Source organism: Archocentrus centrarchus, chromosome 22 (assembly GCF_007364275.1).
Source record: "Archocentrus centrarchus isolate MPI-CPG fArcCen1 chromosome 22, fArcCen1, whole genome shotgun sequence".
Lineage (NCBI taxonomy): Eukaryota > Metazoa > Chordata > Actinopteri > Cichliformes > Cichlidae > Archocentrus > Archocentrus centrarchus.
In genome coordinates, this window is record NC_044367.1 from 14,530,783 (window position 1) to 14,557,936 (window position 27,154).

The 27,154-nt window shown below is 41.5% G+C and overlaps 2 protein-coding genes across 2 annotated transcripts; both read right to left on the minus strand.

The window, feature by feature from the left end:
- Positions 1-4,610: 4,610 nt before the first annotated feature.
- Positions 4,611-16,067, minus strand: e2f2 (E2F transcription factor 2). The gene is made up of 7 exons (XM_030719162.1): positions 15,278-16,067; positions 10,045-10,147; positions 8,032-8,251; positions 7,186-7,347; positions 6,791-6,905; positions 6,446-6,641; positions 4,611-5,996 (listed from the first exon to the last, which is right to left on the minus strand). The coding sequence occupies exons 1-7, from the start codon at positions 15,551-15,553 to the stop codon at positions 5,722-5,724; spliced, it is 1,347 nt and encodes a 448-aa protein (XP_030575022.1). The 5' UTR covers positions 15,554-16,067; the 3' UTR covers positions 4,611-5,721.
- A 4,803-nt stretch (positions 16,068-20,870) lies between these two features.
- id3 (inhibitor of DNA binding 3) lies at positions 20,871-22,848 on the minus strand. The gene is made up of 3 exons (XM_030719600.1): positions 22,456-22,848; positions 22,040-22,113; positions 20,871-21,641 (listed from the first exon to the last, which is right to left on the minus strand). Exons 1-2 carry the CDS (start codon positions 22,753-22,755, stop codon positions 22,060-22,062), a joined length of 354 nt encoding a protein of 117 aa, XP_030575460.1. The 5' UTR covers positions 22,756-22,848; the 3' UTR covers positions 20,871-21,641; positions 22,040-22,059.
- Positions 22,849-27,154: the final 4,306 nt, after the last annotated feature.

Consider the following 27,154-nt stretch of genomic DNA (forward strand, 5'->3'; position numbering starts at 1 on the left):
TGGAGGTGCACCGGCGCGCTATTGTGAGCGCACTCGGTGAGGGAGGGAGCAAACTCCAACGTCACGTGGGAATGTTTGTGCTTTCTGGCAAGGCAGAAAGAGAGAAAACTAAGTCTGTGTGTGTGTATGTGTGTGTGCCCTTGTCACCATCGCTTTCATTAATACTTCTCATTTCTATGCGAACTAAAGTGTGGTCGCCATGGATGCAGAATCCCTCATTCACAGACTTAAGTGAAGGAGAGGAATTTCAATGGATGGGATGGTGCGTTAGGACTCAGTGAAGACTGCAGTGAGGCGGAGACATAGGACCTACAGTTTATGGAGGATCCCTGAACGCTATTATTCAAAACTGCAGTTTGCACTTTTATTAGAACACTGGTAGGAGGAAAAAGTATTCCTCACATCGGAGAAAAGGAGTCAGGTTTTATGTGCACTGCTCTTTAATTATATCCTCATTGGGTCTTTGCACCTTGATCCTCTTGGCTGAGGCTCCAAAGCCTCCTTCTTCTTCTTTTTCATCTAATGAAAAGATATTTTTCAAAGGGAGAGGATTTCTGATATCCCTCCCTTCTGACATTTCCTGAAGTCGTTTGGGTGGGGGGGGGGGGGGGGGGGGGGGGGGGGGGGGGGTGAAAGAAAAGAAGAGCCAGTGCATTTGAGAGGTGGAAAAAGAAGCAAGGGTTGTGTGCACAACATAAGTCCTGCATGCCTGCCATTGTTAAGCTTGTCAACTCAAAGAAAAGAGTTGTATCACAGAGCGTTGCCTCAGGGTGAGCAGTGATAAAATACACTATGAAGTTCAGATGGGTGATTTTAGAAAGCTGAATCAAATGCAATGGCTCCATTTAGTGTTACCACAAAACCACATATTTGCCTACATTAGATACATGAAAGGAAACACTGAATTGATCCCAATTCCACAGGTTATCTCCACCATATCCAATCAACAAAAACAGGCTTACTTTGTGATTAAAGGATTGTATCTGTTCTCAGTTCCAACTTATTACTGCTGCTCAGTGAGCGGCGCAGAATGGATGCTGTGTCTTAAATGTGGGCACTCACAGTGGTACTGAGCGTACAGTCACAAAGATAGACAAGCGCCTTTTGACTCCCATATCGTGTTATTTAGCCAGTAACATAGACACGCCAAAATGCACATCCATAGCAGTACAAGATATCATTGTTGTGTTGCACACACACCCACCCACATACGCACGCACGAAGCTTAAACTGGAAGCTTAAAGGAGTGGTTATGAAAAAAATGCTCCTCTGGAGTGCAAAAAAATATATCTTTGTTTTTTTGTCCTTAAGAGATAAGGCGGGACACAATTTAAAATGTGGACTGTAGTCTCCGGAGGAAAAGCTGTAAAACCCCACTCTTTAACCTTTCAATCATTATGAAAAAATGTGCACTTTTAAAAGGAAGTGAGGACACACATCACATAAATGATGTTAGTGACCTACTTTAGCAGGGGTTCATTCACTCATTGTTTCTGCTGCATGGCTATATGTGAGGACCTAAGTAGGGAAAGAGAAAGAACAGATACAAATGGATATAAGCAGTTTGCATGGAAATGTGTTATTATTTTATTGTATGTGCAACATGTGTGATTCCATGCTCATTGTGCATGCACTCATTTTTTTATGCACTTCTGGGCTGATGTAATGCAGGGACTTGCTGAGTTCAAACAATACCCTCCTTCAGTTTCTTTGCAGCCCTAGTAAAGAAGCAGAGTCTTTGTATCCCAGCCAGCCTTTGAGCCTGGGTCCTATTGTAAAACTGAGCAAACCGGTCTGTGCAGGCATTGAACTAACATATAGTGAAGAACCAAAATCCAAGGACAGGGTGGGTGGGAAAGAAGAAATTTACAGTGGAAAATTGTTTTCCTCTTTTTTCAGTGATGTTGGGAGCGTGGCAGTGAAGATTCGCGCGCTGGAAGGAAGACAAAGGTGGAATAACAGGACTGGAGAAAAAGAGACTTAATTGGAAAAGTGACTCACTTAATTTTTTCCCTCCTTGTCTCCACCCTTTACTACCCTTTTCTTTTCAAATATTAAGAAACTGTCTTCTTCCTCTGTGAAGGGTAATTTAACTACTTCTTTAAATCACTACTTCTTTTCCTTTCATACCACACCATTTCTTGTTTTCGAGCAAATTCCTCTCAGAGACTGCGAGCAGGGAAGTTTTGGCGGTGAGGAAGTGAGGTGCACTGAAAACAGCTTCTCTCTTTCTCTCTGACACACACGTAGCATAGAGGTCACACCAACATCTTCCAGTAAAGATTACAGCTGCCAGGATTTCCTTCTTGCTTCCCAGCAGCCCAGAAGAGTAGGACAAGGTTTTCAGCCCCCACCCCAAAAAAAAAGAAGAAAAAAAAAAATCACCCTCATCTTGCTGCTTGTTGACTCAGCTCCACTAGCGCTGCTATCAATTTACTACCCCTGTCAGGACGGGGAGGCCCAGGCTTACCGTAAAATACCCCCTCTTCTGGTCCACATGGATGACTGAAAATTGGGGGATTGGAGAGACAGAGCAAGGCTGATTTACTGTTAAACATGGGACTTTTAGTTTCCTACTGGAATAAGCATATGAGTTGTATTGAATAGGACAGGCTCCCTATTGAAAACAATTTGCCTCAAGAACCTGTACAGCTGCATCAAGGAACAGCTTTGATATAAAAATTAGAAACAAAACAAGAGCTCTGACGTTAAGTGATGAATTCTGCTTTGGCAAAATGTATCATCTCTGACTCACTGACTGAGCAGTGTCATTGTCATGTCATGCATGCTCTCTGAGGCCTGGCTTCCCAGTGGGTAACATGGTTTACTTCCAATCGACTCCACCCTCAAATAGGCACCAGTGCCCATACTTGTTATTGCAGTTGCTATGACAGTGGAGGTTGTTGCAGACTGGGAACAGGTAGTCAGGCTTGTTTCTTGATTCATATTAATGTTAAATTGCATTTGAGTTGTTTGAATGATAATTTTAGTAGAAGACTAAAGACTAATAGAGTCTCCCAACCAAGAAGGACCGCTGCTCATCTTGTAGCCCTAAATAATGACATGTAGTATTTTGGGGACTGAGTCGGTTTGTGCAGCCAGTTGGTAAACTACCACCTCATTTATACTTTAGTCAGAAAGAGGTATGTTTATGTTTTGCATTTAAATGATTCAGCTATCAATATTTACTTCAGCTCACTGTTGTTGCAGTAGCAACAGAAGCCAGGCTGCCTGCTCATGCAGTCAGGACCGCTGCATGTATGTTATGTCTGTCATACCTTTTTAAGGTATGTTCTGCAGTTTCTGTTAACAGACAACATAGTTTGCAGAGAAGTTTCATAAATTATTCTTTATTATTCCCAACTTCTACATTTTTTGGAGGCATAAATTTACATAAACAATGGAAAATTACTTCTGGAACTTCTAGTCCAGCGTGCAAAACATATGGAAGCTCCTTGGAAGGTCATAGAAGACGCTTAGTTATTACAAAAGATGTGTCCAAAAACCCTGTGCCTTCCTCTTCAGAAAGTTTTAGTTGCATGTCTACCTTAACAAAAATGTGCAAAACTCTTTTTACCTTAATATTGTCAAATTAGTGGCATAGTATTTCCTTTCAAACCCCACTCCCACCCCCACTCCAACATGACCCACTGAACTTTGACCTCCTGGTTGCTCGCTCTCTTTTGTGAGCGGTTTCCAAAGCAACAAGCTTGCAAGGAATGATGGGTGCTTTTGTGTACCTGTCTGAATGTGTTTTTGTCACTATTTAGTCTCATTGTCACTCTTCAGGAAATGTCACTTTTTATTAGATCAATACCCTCGCTCTTTAAAGTTTCATTTGGCTGCTGCAGGTGTTGAAGAAATAGTGATACCTGTGAATATCACAGCAAGAGTCACCTGATACAAAGGAATACATTTCAGAAAGCTGGAGAGTATTTATAACTATGAGTCTAGACAGTTTTGTTTGACGTGATTAAAATAATGCAAATCCATTCCAAGTGTAAACAATGGCTGAAGTTTTTATTTAATAACTTCAAACAGACCATGTAATATAACAAATTATTAAGTGCTGAATGACTTCCAAAAACAGTCCAAAAATTTAGAAAAAAATAGGTATAAATACAAAACAAGTTATGCACAAATACCAAAAAAAAAAAAATATAAAATAAAAATAATGCTCATTAAAAAAAATAATAACAACCCTACAAATTCTGAATTCACATTCTCTAATCTACATCGTAAAAACGCACACACAAACGCACCACAACACCCGTTTCCCAAGCTGTCAAATACGCACACAACACATTTTCAAGTTTTGATAGGACAGGACAGTTAGCTTATCTCTGCAGTATAGAGGGAAAGCCAAAAAAGGTCAAATTTTATATTTCTAGGAATTTTTTTTTTTTAAAACAAAAACAGATAAAAGTCATAGCTGCTCCATCCTCAGGAGCTCATCTTTGATGTGTGCTACGCCACAACAGGAAGGGAAATCAGCTGTGGGCCTAAAACCTGAACTGTAAAGATACATTTCTCATTGTTTCTGTTCCTGCTTAAGTAACAGAGTTCATTCATTTCATTCTCAAAACGAGCGGAAAAAGAAATCGCTCCTCTAATTAAACCTCATTTACATCAATTACCCCCACCCCCCGACCCCACTCCTTCACCACCGCTTGCAACACAGATGCTGCATTTAATTTATTTTGGGTTATTTCCTAAGAAACACAATAGTAGTTTTACACTAATAAATTAAAACCAATCACTTAAATTCAACTATTAAACTCAGATAAACAGATCAGCAATTGAAACAAAGCTGCCAAACCAACAAGGGGGAGTGGACAAGCCCACCCCGCTTAGTCAAAGATTGTATAAGTTCAAAAAAAAAAAAAAGAAAGAAAGAAAAGCCACCATTTGTCATTACCGCTGACTCTGGGTCACAGCCTGCGCATTCTGGCACACAATGCAATACCAAACTGGTACAAAGCCTGATATTAAGCTTAAGGCATGAAGGAGCATGAAAGAAGCAACATGAGTGAAAGAAGCAACCTTAAAAAATGAGCACCTTAAAAACCAGTTTTAATGTCTAAATTCTATACTGAGGTCTCACACAGTGTGTACTCTCAGGATGATGCTTGTGAACATTAACGCTCACTCACAGCTTAATTTGGTCAGTGGTGAAAACACTGCAAACATATCCTGTGTATGGCTCTTCATGGCTTTAGCTTACTTTGATCCAGTGATTGAATCCTGTAAAGCTGCACGGCAGTTAAAGCTGACATAATACAATGCTGCCCCCTACGGGCCAGAAAGTGGCACAAACAATTATTTCGACTTTGGAAATGAGGAAAAAAATGTTCCTGAGTTGGTCACACTAAACAATGACTGATAAACAAATGCATCATCAGTTTTTTTTCCCCTGATGATATTACATAAACAATAACTCCTGTTTTCTATGAAATTTAATTTTTTTCAATCTTTACAGGACTATTTGAGAACATGACAGACGATCCACCAAACCTCCAGTTACTGTCCACATCAGATCATCTTTACCATATGTACAAATGCTTTTATATTATAATTTAAACACAGAAGTTGATTCCTCCTTTGGACATTAAAACAGTTGATGGCTTCATAGTGTAATATAGTTTGCCTCATGAAGGCATTCAATTAAATATTTAACCTTCTTCTCCCTGAATTTCCCTCCCCCCATCCCTCATCTGAACCTCAGCTCTTCAACAAATCGCCAAGATCGTAAGTGTCGAAGAAATCTGACACTCCCTCGCCATCCTCCAGGCTCCAGAGGTAGTCATCGTGGTCTAAAGGTGGAGAGAAACTGACAAAGGGGGTGTTGGGGTCTGAGGTGAAGGAAGTGCCAGGAAGCTGGTCCTCGGTTATCTGAAGCAGGCTGGGGGGCAAACCCAGCAGACCCTCTACGTCAAGCAGAGAGGAGCTGGAGGTCGTTGCTGAGGCGGCGGCTGGAGCTGCTGTGGATATGTTGGCTGTGTTGAAGAAAGCGACAAAATGGGGAAGAGGTTGGAATTTTTTTTTTTTTTTTTTGTGCAAAATGCAAAACAAAATGCAACAACCAACAAATCTTAAGCTAATTAATCATGCCATTTGTTTAATCTGTACACAAACATGAATGCAAAACTGCTACTTTGTCATTGGTTTAATCATCACGAAACCTCTAAAAATAAGCTGAACATTTCTGCTTTAGTGGTGCTGTTGGTCCTTTGCACAGGCGCTTAATGTTCTGCAAGTCTTTGTATAAAATCATTTTGTAAAACTTTAAAACCGATGCATGCTTACAGAGTTATCCCACAAAGAGGACAGTTTGTAAATGCGATCCAACAATCAAAGTAAGGTTAACCCTAAGCCAGCTTTGAGGGTCAAAGTAAAGGTGGAATTCTACTGTACACTACATAACCCTTCAAAAGTCAAAGCTTACAGTCAACAGGCTCCTCTTTGACGCTGTAACTTGGTGGTCCTATTGGGGTTGCAGCAGGAGGGTCTGGTGTTAGAGGGAATTCCTTTTTAGGAGTGACAACACTCTTAACAGGGCTGGCATCTTCAAGACCCTCCTCTGGACACAGGTAGACTTCTATGGGACCATTTCTACTCTTTAAATAGATCTGTAATGAGCCCTGTTATAAACAAACAAACATAGATGAAGGCAATTAATTTGCAAAATAATCTGACATCAGCACAAACGGACAGTAAAAAAAAAAAACTACATGACGGTGCTTTATAGAAGGAATCAGGGGCTAAAATTGAAATAAAGATCCAGTCTCACCCCTGCTGCTTCTGGCACCTCCAGTTTGGTCTCAGCAGGGGCTTTGACAGCAATGACTGTCTGGTCTCGCAGGCTGCCGATGGAGCGGATGTCTTGATACGTCACATAGCCCAATGTGGAACGGGTGGTTAAGGGCAACAACAGTAGCATTTAAATACACACGTGTGTGCTTGTCTTTTTTTTTTAATTCTCTTTTGGCTTTATTGGGCAGGAAAGTAGGGAAAGAACAAAAAGGAATAACAGACAAGAAACAGTCCAGGGCAGAACTGAAGCAGCCCTTTGGCATATGGGTTGCCTACTCAACAAAGCAAGGTACAGTGGAACATGCCAAAGTGGCCACAGAGAGATTATGACAGAATGATGTAGATAACAACAGCGCTCTATGTGAAGGATATCTCTGACTGTCTTTATATTCTGTGAGTTGTTTGAGCTGTGTGGTGCTGGACTGAATCTGTTCATCCAGAGATTTCTCTGCTCTCTCTAGGTCTCCCAGCTCTTTCCTCAGGGCACGGGCCTTCTCCCCTCCGCCTGCTCCACCTTCAAACACATCTCCAACCCTAAATAAACACACACATAATTATAAATGTGATGACTTGGCTGCTTTAAAAACTTGTCTATAAAAGTCAAAACAGCTCAGACAGTAAGCTAAGCAGTCCACACGGACAGTATCTGCAAAAGGCAGAGCGATATCCCCCTGTCTGCCACTAGGGGGCAGACATATGAGCGTGAGTATGAATGAGTTATTGCTACTCTGCTTGTATTACAATGCAAATAAACTTAATTTTTAGAAATGTCTTCTTATAAAATGCAATAAAATCAAAGCCCAGCATAAACAGACTCAAGAACAATTGGCTGTTTATATTACAAATGTCTATATTTCTCTATTTTACTGATTTTACTGAAAATGTGCAGCATAAAAATGCTACATAGTAAGATCATTTTGAAAATCTAGAGTCAATATATTTAAAAGTTAACATGCAAAATATCAATATCATCTCTCAGCTGTTTAATGTGCACCTCCCCTCCCCAAAAAATAAAAACAAAACAAAAAACTTGCACTGTGTTAAGCGGCTTTGTTAATAAGGCCAAATTGTTGCTGTCAACCACAAATCCACTTCAAGTGTAGTCCCTGTTTAGCTTGTATGTCGCCTAAATGTGAGCAGATCAGACTTCAACATATTCATCTACTATTAGCTGCAACTTAACAATATTCATACTACTTAATCTGCATTTGTACTTACAGCCACTGGATGTTGTTCTTTGACTTCTTCCTGATGAGCTGGACGCCCTCTAAAACATTGGTGATGTCATAGATGCGTCTCTTCTGGACCTCCAGGACTTCAGTGGCCCAGTTCAGATCAAGGACTCCATCAGGAGACTCCGCAATCAGACCCACAAATTTCTTGGTCAGCAGGCCCAGCGACGTATCGTATCGCGTCCGCTCACCTGGAGACTTTGGAGCTGAGAGCAAACACACAGAAAACTGGCACGTAAGAAGAGAGCAGATCTGAATAGAGAAATAATTTATTTATGTGTTTTATTCAGCTGATGAGCTGGCAGAGAGATTACTGATTCAAATATTTACTGAATTAGTCATTCAAGCTGTTGACGGCAGTGAAACATGAAAACAAACTATTATCAGAATGTGTCAACTAGATTTATTTCTGCCTCTATATTTTACTTTCTGAGTATGATATTTTGTTATAAATGATAAATAATCCTTCAAACAGCAATATTTCTTCCTCACACTGCAGATCTGAAAATGCTTGCTTAGGGTGCAGTATCTTAAACCAAAAACAGCGGCCGCACTGCCTGCCAAGTGAACTGAAGTGCCTCTAATGACTGTGTCTTCTTATTGCTTTCCATGTTTAATCTGTTACAGGTCTAATAATCAGTCTTGATTATTCAGAAGGGCTCAGAGCAAAGCTGCTATTCCTCTGCAGCGAAGACCCTGTTTAAGTGGTTTAGGCATTTCCAACTGATGGGAATCTTTGGGTCAGACTTGGGACACACTAGAGGTTATTCCTCTCTGCTGTCTTTGGGAAGACCCCTATTCTCCCACAAGTGCTGGAGGAGGTGTCGAGGCAAGAAAGACGGCCTGGCAGTTCTGCTTACTGTGCTGCCCCCATGACCCAATAACCTACAACCACATCAGTGGCAGAAACAGGTCTGATAATATTAATAACAAGATATTCTCTGGCCTCCTGAATTCCAGATAAATTGTTTTTAAAAAGCTGCTTTGCTCTCTGAAACTTGGGAGTCATATGCCAGTGCTTCTCCATCTTTAAAGATAAATTGGCCAATAGCCCTTCCACATATTTATTTAATAAATGTACTAAATATATATAGTTATTCCTTATGCTGAGCACAGACAGCACAATATTTTTGTCTGTCAGATTAGGACATTACATAATCTAGCATTAAACGTTCCAGTTTCAGAACTGAGAGACACAACAGACACAACAGACTGCGTGTTCCTCCTCCATCCGTCATGCTTGCTGACTCTTACAACGTGTGTGATGTCATCTGAAGGAGGCACTAGCTTGTGATTTCCAGGAAAAGAATGTAAACAAGCCAGTTTATGATACTGGCTCTCTACTCCTGGCTACACCATTTCAGTTTTGATCTGTTATGTGTAAAGTTGTATGCATTGCGGGCGGCTGTGGCTCAGGTGGTAGAGCAGGTCATCTGCCAATCGGAGGGACGACGGATCGATCCCTGGCTCCTCCTGTCCATATGTCGACGTGTCCTTGGGCAAGATGCTGAACCCTGAATTGCCCCCAGTGCATCCATTAGAGTGTGTGAATGTTAGACGTGTCTGACTGGGTGAATGAGGCTCAAATTGAGCAGAAAGGCATTATATAGGTACCAATCCATTTACCTCAGAGAAATGAGGAAACTAGATTTAAAAAAAAAAAATCTAACATGCTAGTCTGTCTGTCATGTCCATTATCGCATGTTATGTGAGATAAAATGTTCAGCAGGTTCATTCATGTTTGTTCCCAACCCAAAACAACACCCTACATCATCTGGGTCGGGATATAATCAGGCTGAAATCATGTCATGTGAACCTGGCGTTACCTGCCCTGACTTGGTTCCATTTAATGTACTAAGCACTTATTTCTAGGAAGAATCTGTTGAGTTACAACTTCCTGTCGATATTGATTGCTGTTATTTTAATGTTGAATTGCCTCTTCCTTTTGTGCAATGTGAAAAATGTATTTTCCACCCGCTGGTCTGTACAGTGTACTCACTCCTTGGGCTTGGTATCCGTGCTCCTCCAATGCTGCATTTTCCTTTTGGTGTACGAAACTCTGGCAGATACAGAGGGTCTTCTAAATCCAGCTTCCTTTTAGCCTAGAGTGAAAGTGTTTCACATAGATTAGAAAAAAAATGCAAATAATACAAAGCAGCTGTGACTCACAGCTCTACTATTTGCTCTGAAGTTACTACTGTTTTACTATAAGAGCATGTAAAGGCTGAATAATAGTGGAAACCTTCCTATCCAAGGTAGGCTGAAAACAGCACATTATTCAAGGTGTTTAACACATCCAATTGACTTTAAATAATGGCAAATAGTTTGTAGGGCAAGTCCAGGCCTTTTGTGGAATAGTGACATCAGTGCTAGGCGACTAAATAGGGGTTTGTTTAAAAGTGCCGTGTCGTAAATGTGCCAACAACCCTCAAGTGCAGGAACAAAGCACCCCCCTCACACTTTCAAAAGCACTTCAACAGGGCCTGAATTTGTTTGTCTGTGGGCAGACAGAAGCGGGAGGTCTACGGGCTCGACCCATTGCCTGCAATACGTCAGGAAGTCCCTGGAATCACTCAGTGACCTCTCCTCCCCCTTTCAACCCTTCTCTTTCTCTGCTTTTTTCTCTGCAGCTTAGCACACAGGCTCCCCACAGAAACGCACACGTACACACAAACAGAAAATTACCTGACTATAACAGCAATACATCATATGCTTCAAGGCAATGCAGCTTCAATCAAAAGCACATAACCAACCTTTGACACCCCCCCCCCCCCCCCCCCAATATAAAATCTTCAAATGAACACTGCTTTTTGTTTCAGTGGCCTACTTAACTAAAGTGAAAGCTGAACTCTCTTAAGGATTAGGAAATTACCACCACGCCCAACATGCAGATAAGCTTTCATCGTCAAAAGTTCTCTGTGGATGAGAATGTTTGTCAACCAGAAATCCTACGACTGCCTACACAAAAACACAATGACTGTGCTAGTGAGGTGTGGGATTTCACCTCAGCACCCTCTGGCTGCTGGGTAATTTGCAGCGTCTGGTTAGACCTCGCACACTCGTTCCACCATGTCTCCTCTCAAGTACTTGGCAGCAATAATCCCTTTTTAACATGGCAGCGCACATGAGGCTAGTGAACTGTTTTAGTTAACAGGTTTAGGGAAATTACTTTTTCAGATATGGGGAAAAGTAGGGAATTCACTTTACCATGTGTGGATGTGCCTGTGCCTGTGTGAGTAAAGGGATAATAAAGGCTGCCATTGTCCCCAGTGTTCTCTCTGACATGTCCACCTGTTGACTCGCGACATCTGGAGCAGCCCTGTGCTGCTGGCAGGCTGGATTTTAATCCCTAAAACATACAGTCAGGCATACAGAGACCCCCACAACAGGACGGTGACCAGCTACTGCAGAACAAAATGGTCCCTGTTGCCTTTAATAAGACCTCTTGCAGGATTGAAACGCCGAGTTTCTGTTGGCTCAGAATCATGACAGTAGCTTTCAAACACTTGGGGTCGCAGAGAGGAAACAGACGATACCAGTTGGACTGCCTACAGCAAGCGACAGCTGTGGTTTAACCAGAGAGAAGATGTGTCAGCTTTATACTGACTCTGTCCCAGCACACACAAAAAATTAGCAGCTTTCACCAAATAAGGTGAAGCTTTGTAATTTCCATGACTGAAAATGGGCAGCTCTAGGTGTGTCATGTCAAACTTTTAATGCATGCGTGCAATTTGAGTCACAGGAAGATGCACAATGACTTGTAAGAAGGGGACCAGCGGTTTCCTTTTGCAGCTGTATATGTTAGAGTGGGGGCTTGGATGCTCCTTTTTTTTTGCATGAGTGCTTTCTCTGGTGTTTCAACCATATTACGCAAACAAAATTTCATTTAGAGGAAAGGCCCTCTTTTTTTTTTTTTTTCACTGGATAGGCCAACAGACCACTGAAAGAAGAAGTTTAGCCATTAAGAAATGGTTATGTTTTACAGGAAAGTGCACAGGTATGCTGCCTGATACACATTACTTTTAAGGTGTCATAACAAGACATTGTGAAAGTCTGGATTTGATTATCTGAATCTGAAAGTTTACACACCCTAAAACAAGTTTTCTCACACTGATGGTGCAGCTGTAAAGAGGTGATGGGAAAGGCCTGAGTCAGCTACCCTCCTCATTAGTACTTTATCTCAGAGACTGGCAGTATCACGCCACTCACGTTTGCCATAACCTCACCCTGCCTCACCCTACGCCCAAGCACTGCACGTGGCTCCTTCTGTTTGCTGCATATCCTTTGGCCGATTCCCGCCGTCTCTGCTGCTGTGGTGAAATCTCCACACACGCAGTCTAATCACGTGAAGGGCTTCTGCAGCCGGGCCTCTCTCCAAACAAACAGATCTTGCTAGTCAGGCTGTACCAGACTTCCATCCAAGCAAAAGGGCAAGTTACAGTATGCCTGCACATATCTACTGCTCTGTACAGAGCCCCTTCACTACCACACCCTTGGGCATAAAGGGAAAAACAAGGGTTGCACTATAACAGCTTCTTAAGAGGTTAAATAGAGGTGTGGATCTGGCCATTTTTGGGTTACCTGGGGATGGGAGTTGGCTGCTTTGAAATGCAAAATTCCCACTATTGAGAACATTGTCGGATAGGACTGGCATTTGCCTGAAGCTGGGGTTAAGGGGAGAACAACACAACAAAACAAACAATAGACAGACCGCATACAGTTGGCAATGTGTCTGATATAAGACCCGAGCATCACTCGGAATGAGCTGTTAATCCTGAGGGCTTCCAGAAGGTTAAGCCACTGGTCATAGGAGAAGTGTGTGTTCCCAAAAAATTAAAAAGGCAGAAGATGACATCAGTGTTCACTCAGTTGTGGTGAGTTGTGCACATTCCATGAAACCCTGACAGTGTCTGCGTACATGTCACGTAAGCAGGGAATAAATGGGACTTTTGTTTCTGATTAACATTATGGAGCTTCATCTTGATGCCCAAACCACTATTTGACTGTACTGAACGTTAAACAGACAAATTCATTCATTCGCAGTGCAATAAGAGAAAAGGGCTTCCTTGAACTTTGGCTTAAGGCCTCAATACTGTAACACATTTACATGCCTATCGAGCTGAAAGGAAACACAGACACAACACTTTATCAACAGTTTACACACCCTGGTTAAAATTCGCATGCCAATAGCTGATATGTCAGGTTCTTTTTTTTTTTTTTTTTTTTACTAGAGTTAGCGAGATTAATAAGTAAAGACAGGATTGCTGCAGCTAAAGTTAATTACAATCAGTCAAATATTAACCTTTTTTTTTTTTAAGGCAGGTGACCCGAGAGCAAGCTTGGAAATGTTTGGACTGTTTGAACTGAGAGAAAAAAAATATTAAGCTTAAGAATCTGATTCCCACTCAAAGAAAAAGGAAAGCGTAAAAAAAAAAAAAGAGCTGTGGTTATAATGTTGTATAAGTCAGAGGAAGTGTACATGAAAAGGCAACACTTCCTGTAAACAGAAGAGCCATGGCTGAAGATACACTCAAACAGCTGTGTCAGCAAGACATTACTATCTTCAGCTTCTCTATTATCTTCAACACGTCTTCATAATATTATTACATTAAATGTAATAATAGCTACCATCAGCCTTTGCCACACATACAAATGGTCGTTTATTCATCCAAAGACAATCACAATGATGACATCGATGAGTCAAGTCATTACGTTACTGCAACCAATCTAACCTATCTTAAGCTGGGACAAGCTTAACCACTGTTTAAGCCCGCAGTGCCACTTATTCCTAGACAGGGGAATCAAATCACATGAAACAGAAACTATTAAGCTGAGTTCACCGTGTTGGATTAAGCTTCCCCAATTTACCGGAGAGTGCCGAGGAAGTTTCTTAATCGTGGAACTTTTTTTTTTGCAACCTCCTCTGTACTTTCAGCTGCGCCCGCCCTTCTCTCAACCCAAATTAAGCTCTTATTTGTGTGGTAAAATAGAAATGCACACCTGTGACAATGTGCAACAACTGTAAATATTCAAATCACTTAAAAACAGAAGTTAATGCGATCACAGTACACATGCATGGCTCAGGTTAAGAACGGGCAACAGCATTATGAGTGTGAAACAGCACAAAAGTTCCTTATCTGTAACGTCTCCAAATTTTCATGATTGCGTATGCAGTGTTGTATCATAAAGCCTACTGGAGCACATCGCGTCCACGTCATGATACAAGCATGGGCCACCTAAATTTAAGGCTGGATTTCAGGGGAAAACATGTTATCATGTGTGAATACATATGATGATTTTAGATACCAAGAATGCATACACACTTTTACAGGAGTTAGGTTCACCTTGTCACATGATAAGCCAGGTGCTACCCTATTCCTCACTTCACTTATATCCATCTAATCCTCTGAAGGGCCTATTAGGGCTGGGGATTTGACATGAGATTTGAAAGCCCTGTACACACTCTAACCCCTAACCCCTTTAGCCTTACTGCGATTCATTAAACCTAAAAAAAAGACTCCAGGGCTGACTAGAAATGATCTTTTAGGTCTTCCAAAAATATACTTTTACACATGAAGATACAAAACATGAGCTCTCCAGAAAATACACCTGTTGTCTGTTTATGACCTTTGACCTTCACTTCCTTCCCACAGTCACATCAACAGGTTACACAGGGTCTGTTTTGGCATAATGGGAGGTAAACAGGGGAGCATCTGTCATGTGTGTTATCACCCAGTACAAATGTTGGGAAGCTATGGATTTCCCTTAAGTGTCTTTCCACCAGCCCAGTCAAGCCCCCTGCATTGCTTGCTTGTGTAAAACCTAGCCCTGCTGCACAGGGGGTGTGGAGGGGGGCACACTCATCCTTTTGGCACAGGAGAGGGGGGCCCCCAAACACTCTCCAAGCACCCCCACTGCCTCATCAAAACCATCAAATACCCAACACGACGTCTGGCCTTGTCTAGCTCCAGCTGGACTGCGGGAAAAGATGTCACACAGCTTAGCATGGATGGAAAAAAGAGAGGACACCATTCATGCTCATCAGCAGCAGCCACAGTGGCCCCTCTGTGGCTTATCACGTCAAAACATATTTGAATGCGCCCTTCTCAAACATGCATACCAATGTGAAAATGAAGAACTATTCCTCCCACACATTCACATCCTTTACTGGGATTAAACAGTGAGGGAAAAGTAACACGGGCTCTGTTTGCAGTGCTTGTTTTATTATTTACCGGCAGTCGCCCGGAGGATGATCTGATGGGTTTAGCCTCAGGTCCATGGGGGGTTGAATACAGGCTGTTGGCTCTTTGTTCGGCCACGGTGGTGTTGCAGATCTGGGTGAAATATCCGGCCGGTACCGTGTTCATCTGCGGACTGGACAATCCGGTGAGGAAGAAGTCGGTCTTCACTGCACCGGTGGATAAAACCTTCATCTTCTGCTGAGAGCAAGGGAGCCCCACTGTCTGCCGACCCGATGCCGGCGAAACGCCTTTAGGCATCCGCATCATTTTCCTGAGTAAACTAAATTTTAACCGGACTGGTAAAGCGAAGGGAGAAGCGTGCTGGTACCTGAGCACACTGATAAATGCTCTGCTGAATCGGAAACCTACAGCGGGATTTCTATGAAAATATAAAATGTCTATACTGTTACAACAAAAAACAAGGGCGACTTTCACAGCTTAAGTTGATAAATTACTTGCAAGCTGCATGAATTACACATGCAGTACAGTCTTATATGTGATAACGTGATATTTATCCTTAGTACATTCAGCAGACGGGTCGATGTTGTTATCCTTTGTCTTGTAACAGTGTAGAGGAAACTTGCCTTACCAGTTATAAAGAATAGCTTCCTGAATAAATAAACTATTTAAAACGTCCGGTATTTTAAAGTTTAATGCTCCAAGGCTTCCAGGTCTCACTGAGATCCGGTTCCAGCTGGACATAAACAAACTTATTGTGACTCCCTCAGGTGCTGAGTCCGACCCAGTCTGCTACTCCTGTCCGTCCACCTCAGAGCTCCTCTCTCCATACAAGGGGACAAGAGCTGGGGCAGAGGAGGCTTTTTACCGCCAAACTTCGTCCCGCGAAATTCAGATCTCCCGCGGCTAAAAGCCGCCTCTGATTGGCTCACGGCACGTTCAGCTTGTCTAATTTGCATAAAACAGTTGTATAGGGACAGGAATGATCTGCTTAAAGGGACAGGGGCATACATCCGAGACATGGTGTTCTTTCATTGGCAGGCTGGATACAGAGACAATGACCAGTCCAGACTATATAGTCACACATTAGAGGCTCATCGTTGCTGGTGCAGCATTTTTTTTTTTTATTGTTTATTAAAAGCCACCTGCGACCTCTGCCTTGCATCTTACAGCATCTCAATTCATTTCTTTGACTGTCAACTAAAACAAAGATTGTGTGGTTATGTGGACACCTAGAAAGCTTTATTGGGAAAAGGTCATTTTAAAAATAATAAAAGTTATATTAAAAAATTAAGTTAATCTTTTTTTCTGAAATGTACAGTGTGCTAAAAAGGAAGTCACTCAGCATGTGGAACAACCCGGTACAGTATGTTCAAATAGTGGAGAGCTGCTCTCTCTTGGTAGTCGGTACACAATAAAATGCATGTATTAGAAATCAGATACTAAAAAATTATTGGAAAGCTTGGAAAAGAAAGTTTTGTGATTAATAAATATAACTAAATGTACACTTTCTGGAGCATTTCTAAGCAGTAAAGAAAGAGTTGCTTTATTGTTGATTTTGGAATCAGTGTCCCATTTGATTTGTTGCTTGTTTCAAGGTGTTGCTGGAGTAGTTTATAGATGATAATTGGATTCACTCAGGACCACTCTTGCTTATTGGCTCAGAGGAGATATTGAAAGAAAACACCCCCTCCCCCATCTGCAGCTAACAAACCCAAGCCATATGACTTGACCCCCTTGGCCAAGACAAAGTAGACTCTACCAAAGTAGGCCTATTGTCCTGCCTCAATCTGAAGTACGTTTTGAATGAAATAATCAGTGACGTGCAGTCAGGGGAGGCAGGTGAGGCACGGCCTCACCTGTCATCGTGGAAATATAAAATTAAAAAATAAATTAAATGGTTATATTCATTCAGTGATTTGTATTTTAAAGTTCTTTTCCATTTAACTACACCATTTTTAGATTAGTTTTTTTCAAAATCGCTGAATTTTCGCATTTGCCGGTCAAATACTAAGAGACGAACGGTGAGGCACCAGCCCGGCGAGCCGCACCACGGATTGCGCAATCCGTGGTGCGGCTCAGTATAGTCATTGCCAATGACTACTAACTGTGCTGGCATGCTATGCAGTGAGACCGGATTACTTTCCGGTCTCACTGCACTTTTACTATATGAACTAAATTTCCATATTTTAGCTGGTGTATATAATGCACAGTTTATTTTTTGTTTTTTTCATTAACAACTGTATGTGTGTGTAATGCATTCTTGTGTTGAGCGATCATGAAACTGCTGCGAAGAGACTCTAGGTGAGGCACGCAGTTCTCGTGCCTCATGGTAGGGGGCGCTGGTGATCCCAGGGACTCTACGACTCCTCGGCGGCAAGCTACCATAAACAGTTAGCAAGGCCAGTTAGTTTTTCCTGTTGCTTGGCCTTATGTTCAACATGGAAGATTACATAACTCAACTGAAAGAATTTTCTAAACTGGACTTTCAATCGAAGCAGAAGATAATAATTAAAGGAAGACCAACACCGGAGCTAAAAGGTTTGCTTCAGACTATGTTAATGTTAAACAAAACAACTGTTGCCAATCAAATGGTGAATAAGCTATATGTTTGTAAATCTGATGTGATGACGTCAGTGCCTCACCAGTCACGACCCTCACCGCACGTCACTGGAAATAATCAAAGTTAAATGTGTTCTGAATACATGGCAAAAATGATTGTTTGTTGTGTGTGTATGGTGCCTAAAAAAACTAAGGGTGAAGGAAAAGAGCTGACACAGTTGCCTCCTTATTACACTGGATTAGATCAGGAGATAATTCTTAATTGTCGGTTGAAAGAAACTTGCTTTGTTCACCACATATTATTGCAACAGTAAACACAAGGTGGAGACAAGAAAGACTAATAGAAAAAGCAAAAGTATTGCAACCATAAACACAGTAAACACAAGTCGGAGACTAGAAGTCACTGGGTCCCTACATAGTGCAACTTATATTATCCCCACCCTCAGTTTCTTCCTCTTTCACACAAAATGCTGCACAATTCATTGGTGTTCTTGCATAACCAGCAATACTGGAAATTCAGATTCATGTCTTATTCCAATGGCATGACTTGCAACAGCCCACAATAATCTGGTGATCCAAATCTATTCAAGAAAACCTTGGGGCCACAAAATCATTATATATTTTTAAAATATTTTTACACATGCTTTGACAATATGTCCTATACTGACAACATTGTAAAGCATGCCGAGCTTCTTTTATTAACTTCTGACTTATGATTTCTTTATTGCACTAAAGTTGAAATGTATTTCTCAGCCCATTTCTCTGTTTGTTTTTTTATTGCTCCAGCACAGTCTTTAAGGGTGAAACACGTGACATTTCTGTCACATCAAAATTAGTTCACTGTACCAAACTGTGAATCCGAGTTTGTTCTAAGCAGCTCACATGGAGTTAAATCCATAAGTTTATAGTCCTTTATTTTCAATGGCAGTGCAAGTGATGCCTAAAGTCTAAAACTCTTTATTACAGAAACTTCAGCTGCTACTTGTTTTCTGCATTTGTTTTTGTATTTAATAACTGATCTATTGGGTTGAGGTCAGGTGACTGACTTGGCCATTAAAGAAACTCTTGGGTTCCTTTTGCAGGTCATCATCCATTGGTTTTGCAGCACTTGAGAGAGAGTATATCCCTGTACACTTCAGAATTTTTTAATTCTGACTTGGCTAGATGTTATGAAGGGATTTATTTGAACAAAGGAAATAATTCTGTAATCATACACTGCAGTTCAGTCTTTCATTGACTTTCAGGCCTTTAAGTACTGAGCTGGTCAGGGAATTCTTTTACAGAATATACCAGACTACTGATTTGGAATTATATTTGTACATTTTGGGTTTTCAGCCTAATGATGGCCTCCTTCACTTTCACCAACAAGTTTGGCACTTGGAATCAATTCCATATCTTTTATCTTCTTAATTTGTCATGAAATAACAAGAGAACTGGCTTAACTGGGCCACAAAACAAGTCATCACTCAACTGTCCAGTTACTCATGGACCTCTGAAACTAGGAGACTATAAGAATGGCTGTAACTCCCAGACACTTAATGCAATACTTTTATTAAACCCCTTAAACTGAAGCTGAGAGTTGACACTTTAATCAGATCTGGATTGTTTGATTTACAGAAGAAAAATCGAAATTAAGTGTCATTGTGCAAAAACTTATGGACTTTATTGTAACTGATGAAATCCTACATTTTGAGCTTGAGTTTCAGAGTACTCATCTCCATTTTGATACTGAAAGCAATAAGCTTAATCTCGTTTTTGAGTTCTTGGGATGTCCGGAGAATGCATCCACATCTAACAGCCCCATCTAGTGGTGTGGGCTGGCACCTGATCTTAATTTAAAGCAAAGGAAGGCTTTTACTTTATTTTAAGGCTGTCTAAATGCTCTAACAAGCATTTGGATAACCCCTAACCCTAAAATGCATGAAATACAAATTCATGTCTAAAGCAGTCCTAGCGTCATACAACAAATACAAATACTGCAACAGTGCCCGGTGTTCATTCTTCCCTGTGCTAAAGTTCTGCTCACTGCTTGTACTTGCATCAAAATGTTGATGTTTTAAGTTCTTCACTGAGGTGAGGAGAGACAAAATGAATTACAGCATAATGCAAAGCAGTTATACCATCCTTTAAATTAGAGTTCACCAAATTTTTTGATATTATAATCAATAAATTACATGAAAATATAAAACATATATAATATGTAATAGTAAATCTGAAGTACACATAGGTATTATTAATTTCTCCAAATAATGCAATGCGTATCATCCAATATTCTTAACTGTGTGAGAAGTTTTGAGGTTGGAAGCCAGTAACTCATTTACACCACTAGATGGCGGTGCTATTTCATTATTAGCAGAAGGAGAAAGGTTAGAATTGGGTCATCATATTTTAGCTCTTCTGCCTAATTTTTGCTAGTTTTCTCCCTTTTTTAAATAAATAAATTAAAGTGACAAAACCACGTTTAGTGTAACTATTCATCAAGAGAGAGCCCATGACAAGATCTAATCCCTGAAATTCCAGACAGAGCCAAAGATTCAACTATATATATATATATATATATATATATATATATATATATATATATATATATATATATATATATATATATATATATATATATATATATATATATAAACACACACACACACACACACATTTGTATTTCATTTATTTATTTGCTGCTTCAAGTATGACACTTTTCAGCTTCTAGAGAGGCAGCATACTTCTGTGTACTGCTGTCATGAAAGTGAAATTTAACAGGATTTGTGAATGATCACATTCACAGGTTTACAATCACGTAACATCCTCTCTTTTACACCATTTAAGAAATTCAGCAGCTTTAAACTGGTAATTCTTTCTCTGGAAAAATAGAAACACTCAGAGGAAACTCCCTTTGTTTGATTTCCAACCACTCAACCTCAAGATTCATCTAAATACATCCTGTTGTATCAGCATTTCACTGTCATCCAAAGCCAGAGAGTCACGTCAGCATCACCATTGTCTTCTGAAGAAACTAATTCAAACTCATTCATTTTTCTAGATCAAATGCACCACACCAGGAAAATGGTTTCACATTCTTTTTTTTTAATTTCATTACATAAAAACATACATGTACATACAAAGCAAACTTTATAACAAAGAGTTTATGAAACTCACAGCACCCTGTCTGTAGAAATAACACAATCCCTACAAACATTTACAATTGACTCTAGTATAGAGTTCTGATTATTCTGATTATACCTAGGAAAACTCAAACTCCCGATCCCCCCAAAAAAAGAAAAAAAGAAAAAAAGGAAAAAAAAATCCAAATTGATGCACAATTAACACCCCCAACAGATATGTACACCTTCTTCAGACGTGTGATCAGTCTCCAGATCACTGGAAAACATTTGTTTTGTTTTGGGGGTGATATTTCTGTGAGGTGATAAGAGACTTGGTAGATACAAGGTTCAGGTTGGGTGTAAAGATCAGTCCACAAAAACTTTGTTTGGAATGCAATACAAAAAAAGAAAAGGAAAATGTACCCACAATTCCACTAACTATCTATAAGGAATCCCAGGTTTTGAGAGGAAGGCATACAAAGCTGGTCGCTTTCACTTTCCAATCCTGGCTTCTGCTTTGGTGAGTTGATTTGTCTGTCCGGGGGCCAAAGAATGAGTCTCTGTTTTCTTGCTCATGCACTACTGTTGATCCCCACTCATCTAGGAAACAGTCCACTTTTTCTCTTTCTTTCTTCAAACCCTCCTCCTCCTTCTCTCCCAAATACCTATCCCACCCTCTCTGCCCCTCTTGTCCTCTTGCCCGGAGTGAAGTGGAGACATGTGTTTCCCTGCACCTGCATGGGAGAGAAAGGAAGAAAAGTGAAGTCAGATCTCTCCCTCTCACCCTCCCTCTCTCCCTCCCTGCAGAGGGAAGCAGACAGACTGGCGCCTAGCATGGAACTTTTATTAACCCCAGGCAGATAGCATGAATCCGCTACACAATCACTGGCCTGTCTAATTGGCGACCATAGTGAATGTGGAGAGAGTGGAGACCTTCATTTCTAAGCATATCAATATTTACACTATTCTCGCTGGTATTTAAAGGTTTATTTGAACTTTCAAGCCAAGTTAAGTCAAAACAAGATGTCGAAGTAATTCTTTTACTGACCTCGAGATATGTTTCAGAGCACATTTACCTGCGATTTTAATAAATGAGGAATATATTAAGAGTGAATAGAGGACAAATACGTACCATAATATGCTATCTTCATCTTAATGGCACAACCGCCCTTCTTCTTTGGAGAAATTGCGACTAAGGTCCGCAGTCTGAATGGAGAGCAGAAAGAAGAGAAGCAATTTGAGCAGCTGGCAATAACAGAAGTATAATCGAATAAATATAAGAATAAATGTGTGAGCAGAGGTGTCACATCACAGAGCACCATCTGCTGTTGTGTTACTGTAGCCTACAGCAGCAGATGCACGTAAGCATGAGAACAAACTCTGGAAATCTCACAGAACACGGCCTTGAACTTTAAATGCCTCTGAAGTCCAGATTTATGTTGCGCAAATAACCACACACAAATTCCTGCCAGTGATCGTCAGTGACTGAAGACTGTTGAAAGGCAACCCAGCATCAGTCCCCCTTCCGCAGCCCGCATCTCCGCTCACCTTTATTGACAAAACCATCTCCGGCGTGGCTGTGTCCCCTGCCTCCAGCGCGATCTGCAGGTCGAAGATGTAGTCAATAACATGTTGCAGGATCTCCACCTGGCTGACCGACTTGTTCTGCGGGATGCTCGGAACCAGCTCCTTCAGCTTGGAGTAGCAGTCGTTCATATCGCACAGGGAGCTAACCGGCTCGTCCAGACAGGAGTGTTTATTCCGGCTGATGGCGAGACTCTGCTCCGAAATGCAGCACACGGCCTTATAGCAGCTCCTCACCGAGCGGACGGGACTGATGGCTTTCATGGTGAAAACACGAGTGAAACGAGAGCAACACACTTGGCTTGTGAGTCGGCGGTGGTTTTGTCCCTGCTGAGGTCTCTTGATCAGTGTCCCGAACAGCTACAGTGCAGTGACAGCAGCGTACAGTTTGGGTTTTATAGAGTGCGCGCCTGCTGACGCCCCCTTTCTCGTGATTGGCCACTGTGAAGAGCAAGCCTACTCTCATTGGTTGATGCGGAATTGTGGAAGAGTTGGAAAGAATGAGGAAATTAGGTAGGGATGCCTGAAGGGAATTGTCAGTCATTTTTTGTAGCTATCGTTTTCTGATAGTTATTTTAAATAGATAAAAGTCTTTGGGCAGGCCACTTCAGAGATGCAGAAAAATACCCTGGAAATGAGGGTTACTGTTACTCACAGGGTTACTACCCGTGAGTAATAGTAAGGAAAGTGGTTTATCATCACTGGACCTTCAGGAAATTTTTCTTCACGTCTGACTGTGTTCAGCCCCTGAAAACACCTCTCTATAGGCTGCTGAATCTCTTCAGCATGAGGATAGGCCTACAAACAGGCTTTATATTAAATCTGATGAACTTCCACATTGTAGGACACACACAGTCCCAAAACGTGAGAATACAAATATATTGGAAATTTGTAACCTGATACAGGCAAAAGGTCAGTTGAAATCCACGTTTCTGTGCAAGAATCTCATGTTCATCCACATATTCTCTGGTGTCCATTTAGGGTATACTGGTAGCTCACAGCCTACTGTTTAGTCTCGCTTTATGCCACGAATAACGAAGAAAAAAAAAAAACGACTCTTAATATTGAGGTTCGGTGTGCTTAATGTGTCACTTAATGTCAAAATCTGGCTTCTTTTGGGTGAAACCCTTTTTATAAAAGTTATATTTTAACCATGTAAAATGTTGCTCCATTTTGGTTTACATCAAAGCACGCCCCGTTCTGCTCCTATTTGGGTCTTATTTTCCCCTTTTCTCACAATCCTGTTTTGTGGAGGAATGCAGGCCTGAGCCAGCTGTGTGTCCTATCCCGGCCCAGCTGTGTTGATCTAACGCGCCAGTCCCAGACATGCTGGCGCCAGCCTCCCGACGTCATCCATTCACCCCAACGCGCACTCCCCTCTTTGGCAGACGGCCCGCCCTCCCCCGTGAACCATCAGGAGGGAGGGAAGCAGAGGCGCTCAGAGATCGGATTGGCTGACCGGTTCTATCACTCATTAACCGGACTCTGCGCCTCCACGCTTCCCTGCTTGGGTCTACAGTTGGACGCAAGACAAAATCGAGGGGAAAGACTTTTCAAATATCCACAACTATTGCTATGTTGGACACGCAAACATGTCTCAGAGATAAATCATGAAAAGTTACTGGACAGAATTTTACATTCTCCATTTCTGTTCCTAAATAAGGACAAGTCCAAATGTAGCATTTCAGTGTCAAGAAAAAATGATAATTTGAACAATAGTAATGCTCAGTGGTGCCACAAAAGTAACCTGCATGAGATATTTTGCAACCACTCTGAAAGTCCCCCCAGCTCAGAACTAAAGGCTTGATCTGTCCTTGTTACCATATAACCTTACAGGCTCTTTTAACTGTAGAGTAGGCGGCAACAATTTTAACATTTTATCAAGAGCAGCGGATTAAGTATCACACTGTGTTCAAGCTGGGTAATACAAATACGTCATAATCTTATAAATTCTAGACAGAAATATGCTCCCACAGATATCCTTCCAGTTATGCAGAAGTTTAACAGATGTTCCAGTCACTGCCTTCCTTGTGGCACCCCCTCCTCCTCACAGCAATTGACAAGTCATTCAGCGACCTCACTACAAGGCAAACCATATTGAACCGTGAGACAGGACTTCGATCCAGACTATTTTGAAGTTATATTATGTGAGCAGCGCTGAGTATCCAAACAAGACTTTGACCTTAAATATCTTTCTTAAATTTGCTGAAGGGAAGGACAAATATTGCTTTGAATTTCCCAGGCCTGGTGGGAAAATAATTGTTTGCATTTGCTGACTGAGCCAACTGTCTTGGCACAGTCTGGGTGTCTTTGGTAGGCCTACGCGCAAAGTTGAGGTATACACCCATCGCCGATTTTGCCATAATTTCTTAGTCATTTTAAGGAATAAGGAGCTTTTTCTATCTTGTCATAAATGGCAATTTAGTATTTTCCTCTGGTACCCATTGCCGTGGGGCTGTAGATTCCTGAGTTCCCAGTGCGTAAATCTGTGAAAACGCACACACACACACACAAACACACACACACACACACACAAGTGTGTGCCTAGGCAGGGATCAGGTGCTTGTCGGAAAGGCCCCGGACACAATCGGGTCTCTCTTTCAATGGATGGGAGAATTCCGAGCCCGGCGTCAGTGAGTCTGCCTCTCTCCCCACCCTCCCTCTCCCCGCTCCTCCATGCAGCTGGACGCAGACAATCAAGCCATCAACAATCGCCACGCATAATTAGCAGCACCCCCTTCTTCTCTCTTCTCTGTCCGTGGCATTTGAATCCACGCTTTTATTCCCATTTACTATCAAGGGGAAAAAAAAGTCTTATAATAACAATCTTGAACACCAGTTGTACTTGTGTGAAAAAAAGAAAAATCTGTTTCCATACGCAAAGAGTCAGAATCTCACTCCACTCGTCTTCATCTCTCAAAGCACCTTGTGTTAACATAAACAAAGTGCCTCCTTCTACTTCAGTGCAGGGTGTAAAAAAATGAAGGTCAAGACAGGAGGGCTAGACCTCCATACTGTCCTGTAGAGAGGTAGTGTTGTATACAGAAGGGTATCTTTTTCATCTGCAAGTGCGGGCTCCTCTTGAGAGGATAATTAAGTGGCAAGCAACTCAGTGAAACTTAATTCTTTATATCCGTAGTGTGTGTGTGTGTGTGTGTGTGTGTGTGAGCGCGCGCGCGCCATACATGTTAGTGTGTTTTCACTCTGTCCTTCATCAAAGACGCCTCAGTCTTCTCCATCAGCTTTGAGCAGCCTACAGATCCCAAGCTTTTTGCCTTAGTGACCCAGGCGGTGACATGACATTTTATGCACATTGTTGTTTTGTATCGGTCACTTGTTATCTGTGTTAGAGTCTCTTGTTCAAGCTTGTGCATAATGATCTTGCTGGATTTGTAGATGAGAGGGTACATAATATGTCAGAAGATAAACTTACCCATGCGTCATTCATTGAGTCATACACTCGCCCACTATGTGCCTTTTCTGTTGTTTGGCTGAATATCTGAATGGAGAACAAGGATCCTGGGTTTTTGTTGCTACTGAATAGGGAACTACTTTCAATTGTCCAGTACTGAGAGTGCCAAATGATTTAGCAGTATGTTTCCAGATAAAGAAGAAGTGTCATTAAACATACTTTTGCAGAAGTATGTTGTATAGAGCTGCCGTTTACATTTCAAAAATACAGAAGTTGGTAATATAAGGAAATATTGTGCTGCTCGCTGTGGGAACAGGATAGTTGTCATAACTATGTTGACAGGTGGCCCTGTTGATGTCCTTGGGTGTGAATACTGCTCTCTTGATGCAAGAACACATCCAGGCAGTGGAAGTGTATAGCAGGTGGGACACAAGCCACAGAAGGTCATCTAAATCCATGGTCACCACATTGGCCCAAAACAAGCTGAGTGTAACACTGAGTGTTACACTCTGAGCGGGTGGAGAGCAGGTGTTGGTCACGTTCCTGTTTTGTCATTTTCATCAACTGACTGGAACAGTTGGTTTATTCTGTAGCCATCTAATGAGGATAAACATCTGGCTTTGTATACACAAGCCAGACGCAGTGATTGTGGTTGGGATCGACACCAAGCCAAGCTGGTGTAGGTGACTGGGATCTGATTAGTCACAACACCTTCCACCATTCCTCAAGTTAAAGAAAGATTTTGGACTTGAATTCTGTATGGTCATTTTTTTTTAAATCACCAAATTCCTCAGCAGTCACTCTTAGAGCAGACAATGAACTTGCTTTAGTACAATTGGATGACTGTTAATGGAAGGTCTTCAGGCCCAAACCTCTGCTTCAAAGCTGCAAAATATGCATGTCTGCAGACAGCACAAATTTGCTGTGTCTGCTAGTTGTCTCCACAATGCTAGGAAAGAATGAGTCTGATCCACAGTTTTCATTTGGTCACACCATTGTGGAGTTACAATCTTAGCATTTAACCAAAATCAATCCATGCAACTATTTGTTGATTACTACCAGATGATGACTATATAATTATTTTTTACAAATGCTCTCGTGTAATTGCTGTTCCTCTTGCAGATTTGCAAAGGGGGGCATTTGCGGTGCACTATAAACTCACAAGTAGAGTTCTGACCTTGCATTTCAGGACAGTCTGGATCCATGCTTTGTGTGATCCCACACAGTGCAGCCTGTACACGAGGACAATTT